The sequence below is a fragment of the Ooceraea biroi genome, chromosome 14, assembly GCF_003672135.1.
Source record: "Ooceraea biroi isolate clonal line C1 chromosome 14, Obir_v5.4, whole genome shotgun sequence".
Classification (NCBI taxonomy): domain Eukaryota; kingdom Metazoa; phylum Arthropoda; class Insecta; order Hymenoptera; family Formicidae; genus Ooceraea; species Ooceraea biroi.
This window is the reverse complement of record NC_039519.1, coordinates 1,399,325-1,403,986: the sequence shown is the minus strand read 5'-3', so window position 1 is coordinate 1,403,986 and position 4,662 is coordinate 1,399,325. Positions and strand designations below refer to the sequence as shown.

The 4,662-nt window shown below is 35.3% G+C and overlaps 1 protein-coding gene across 1 annotated transcript; it reads left to right on the top strand.

Annotated features, from left to right (window-relative positions):
- Nucleotides 1–3,118: 3,118 nt before the first annotated feature.
- LOC113563425 lies at nt 3,119–3,958 on the top strand. Its single transcript, XM_026975070.1, has one exon. It carries the CDS (start codon nt 3,119–3,121, stop codon nt 3,956–3,958), a length of 840 nt encoding a protein of 279 aa, XP_026830871.1.
- The last annotated feature ends 704 nt before the right edge of the window (nt 3,959–4,662 follow it).

Here is a 4,662-nt window from a genome sequence, read left to right as displayed (position 1 = left end):
ATATAATACATTTTAATTCTCTTATAATGTGTTGCGATGGTATTAATGAATTAATAACATTAATGTCATTACAATTATATTACATTTAACATGTAATTATATTACATGTAATTTTATTACATGTTTCATGTAATGTAATTGTAATGATATGAATGTTATTAATTTATTGGGAATGGGTTTAGTTTTAATTAAATAAATGACATAATGTAAAATATTATTATGCATTACAATTTATTGTTGTGTTGCATATTTTCCAATCCGACCGCATCATGAATTACTTTAAAGTATACGCAACAGATAATAACAATTGAAATTTACGTTTCATGATATAACTGATATATGAAACACAATATTACCCTTGGCCCTTATTGGCCCTTAGGTAAATTGTTTAAAAAAGGAAGAAATTAGAAATTGCATTACTTACAGACAGAAAGCAACATAAATAAAAATTACATAAAACAATTAGAAAGAAGCACACAGCAAACAGTAAGAGTGACAACCATGATCTTCGAGCAAAGCTGACAATACTATGTGTTGTTCAAAATACTGCTGACTGGTCAAAGCAAACAGATGTTATGCATTTTTAAAAATAGCGTCATATGTACAAGGCAAGTTATCTGTAATAGCGTTATCATATCGTTTTATATAGAACATTTCAGCTGTTTCTCTCTTTTTAATATGATTTTCTTGATGAATAATTTTCACGTTATACCAGTAAAACTCATGGTTGCAACATGTAGCTTACTTACGACGGAGTGATTATCTACATGCTGTCAGATATATATGTTCCTTGATACGCGTTTCTAAATGCCTCTTCGTCTGTCCAATATAACATGAATTACAATACTGTAAATTCAGTAAATAACTCCCGTTCTTCGCTTATTCGTTAGCATATTTTTCCTCTTTTTATAATACAATCCACTTCTTTCGGTATAGTTAAAAGAAACCGTTTTTCTTTATGTTCTTCCTGACATTTTTAACATATGTACTTGTAAAAAGATACAGATAACTTGCTTTGCATATATGACGCTATTTAGAAAAACAACATCTGTTTAGACCAGTCATCAGTATTTTTAACAACACAGTATTGTCAGCTTTGCTCGAGAATGTCACTCTTACTGTTCGCTGTGTGTTTCTACTTAATTCTGTTATGTAATTTTTATTTATGTTAGTTACTTTATGTCAGTAATACTATTTTATAATTGCTTCCTATTTTTTCGTAACAGACATGAAATATTACTTTCAGAAAACGATGTTTTGCTGCAATTTACAAAATCACACTTCATAATTACCAAAAAAAAGTCGAAACGTTATGACGACGATTGATTTGTAATGTATTGCCAGTTATCTCAACAAATAAATTGGACTTATTATTGTATGTACTGGAGAAAGATGTTATTGAATAATTTTAAAATTCATTGTTATTCTTACATTTAATGGAACTTACCGTAGTCGTTAATAAAATTCAATGTAGACATACTGTGACATGTAAAAATAACAATGGAAACATTATTTAAAACGTGTTCTGGAAATTTATATATATAAAAAATTTTTTTCTATGAAATGTGAAATATATGACATAATAAATATACACAGAAACATATGAAATATCTCATTGCTCAAGCAATATTTGTTTGAAAATAAGTGCGGAAGCAGTGAGCCGCGAAGCCAGCTGATTCGCGCAAACATATATATGCATATATGTGCTGATACGAAGTGCGGCTATACATACTCGCAGTCACGCAGGTCAGGTAATTCACACATGCGCTGATGCGAGCTCCGACTCGCGCTCGCGAAACAAAATAGCGCTACATAACTCGACCGTTGAGATACTCGAGCGTTGCACGCTACACTCATTGCAGCGCGGAAGAAATTGTACTTTGTGTATTTACATAGAGTGAAGTAAGGTGTGTAAGGATTGAAGTAAGGTGAAGTGTGTACGTGCATATCATGCCACACAAAGGAACTAAAAAATCGTTGCCCTTCTCTGTTCGGAGACTTTCCCGCAAGAAAACATGTATGAAACGGTAAGTCATTATTAATAATCCTACGTTTTTTTTTATCTCTTACATTTATTACACATTTCTATATTTGAAAGCTTCTACACCTGATTTCTAATTATTGCATTTGATTATCATATACAGATAGATCGATGGATTGATTAAATTTATAGTCATTTACTTAGCTGCAGTAGCTACTACGATATAATCTACCTAAATCAAAATACACTCTTATATTGCACTAATTCTATTTTATTGAGCAAATAATTCGGGTGAAAAGTAGCAAATATACATTATAATCAATTGTTCTATTTACATATCTTTTTTCAAAAAGGAAGGCAGTCTTTTGTTCATTATTATTTTTATGAAATGAATTATACATATGTATCAATAGTTTTCAGTGCCAGATACCTCGTGGGCTGACATGCACGACAACCAGATGTGATTCATTTCTAATTTCTTATAAGAAATGTTTCACATCACATGTGTTTTACACTTACATTGTAATTACAAAAATATATAAGAGGCAACAATGTTTCAAAAACATTTTATTCATTCTACTATCTGTACTATCTGTATATGGTTTTGCACTACGTATTGTATTATACAAGTATTTATGAGAAAAGACTTTGTGTCATACTGCAGACTTTTCAAAATAATCTTATATGAAGAAATGCATAATATGAAATTTATGGCATATTATTTAAATAGGGGTAACAGAGTAATGAAATATGTTTTTCCTTCTTAGGAGACAACTAATGAGGGCAATGGAGCTAACATCTAAAGACTCCAGGACTGCAAAACCTGTCGGTACTAGGCAGCAATATTTGGACGACAAGATGGAATCCAAAAGTAGTTCCGCAGTCAAACAGGGATGTCTGGAGTCAGCGTCAATTATAGGTATATCTACTAGTAATTTGAAACTTAGCGACGATGACAATACTGTTGTCGAAAGTGACCGCCTGGATACAAATTGTATCCAGGAAAGCACGCGTGCTGGTGGCACTGTGACGCCTTATGAAGATGACAACGATTTGGTTGTCGAAAGTGGCGGCCTGGATACCGGTCGTATTCAGGAAAACCTGCCTGAAGGCCGTCGCATTGTCGACATTTCTTATATGTGGAATGAAATCCACAGAACATTTGATAAGCATGCGCGAGGAATCGAGTGCCAATTTAAAGATTGGAAACTCATAAATTCTAATCGCCGTGGGTTAAGGACGCAGTTGTTCTTCAAATGCCAAATGTGCAATTATGAAGACTACATCTGGTCGGAACCCATGGAACCGCATGTATTAGATGTTAATACAGCTGCGGTAGCAGGAACTGTTACAATGGGAATTGGTTACGCCCAGCTGGAAGAATTCTGTGCGGCTGTAAACATTCCTCGTATGTCCGAAAAGACATACATTAATCGTCGAGAAAGTTTAGTCGACGATTTCCAAAAAACTGCCATGGAAAGCATGAAAATGGCAGGCGAGGTTGAAAAACAACTCGCTATAGAAAGGAATGACATTATAAATGGCATTCCATATATAACCGTTGTAGCGGATGGGAGTTGGATGAAGAGGTCGTACGGTTCTGCGTACGATTCATCTTCCGGCGTCGGTGCCATAATTGGTTACCACACGAGGAAAGTTCTCTTCATCGGTATCCGAAACAAATATTGCTCGCTATGCGCCATGGCGGAGGAACGAGGTGTCCAGGTACGAAAGCATATATGCTACAAAAATTTTGACCGCAACGCAAGCTCGACAAGCATGGAGAGCGATGCTATTGCGGAAGGTTTTAACAGTAGCCTGGAAATGCATGGACTGATTTATAAAACAGTTATTGCTGATGGCGATAGTAGTGTATATCAGTCCATCATTAATAATGATCCGTACCGCGAGATGCATGTGATGGTGCGAAAGATTGAATGCACCAATCATTTGCTTCGCAACTATGCAAAAAGCTGAGAACTATAGCAGAAACGACTCAGCCAAGCATGTATAGGAGGCGTAATTTTGTACAGTTACGAAATGTTGTGAAAAACAATATTTTGAAAATACGCAAAGAAGTGTTGCGATTAGCCGCTGTGCAAAGAGAACGATCGCAACCTCACCATATGAAGGTTACGGACTTGCAAAAAGCCATATTAAATGTCCCTAATCATATTTTCGGTGAGCATAAGCGATGCAAACAACATAATATAAACGAAAGCAACTGTAGCAACAAAAATAATTATGTGCCATCTTTGCAGTTCTATGGTCTATATCAAAAAGTTGATAGTGCTGTCAAGTGGCTGAGCGCTCATTCTGACAGTTTGTTAGTAAATTTAACAAACAATCCTGCAGAATCGTTCGATTCCATCATCTGCAAAGAAATTGGTGGAAAACGCATTCATTTTGGCAGACGAGGTTCATATAATGCCAGAATTGCAGGAAGTGTTGTGCAGTACAACACGCAACAAATTCTTACACAAGTGCATGACAGCATGGGTAAGAATGTTCCTCCTGTTGTCGCTAATTTAGAAAGACGACGACAAATCAGAGTTGCGCAAGTTAAACAATACAGAGAGGTGGAAGGGAGACAGAAAAGGTTTAAGCGAGAGGCAGGGCCAGATTCTTATTACGGCCCACAATCGCAAAAACCAGATCTTCCACCTCATGTGTTAGAGCAA

Bases quoted from the DNA above. Each gene is read 5' to 3' on its own strand.
- LOC113563425 (XM_026975070.1), top strand. From the start codon at position 3,119: ATGTGGAATGAAATCCACAGAACATTTGATAAGCATGCGCGAGGAATC.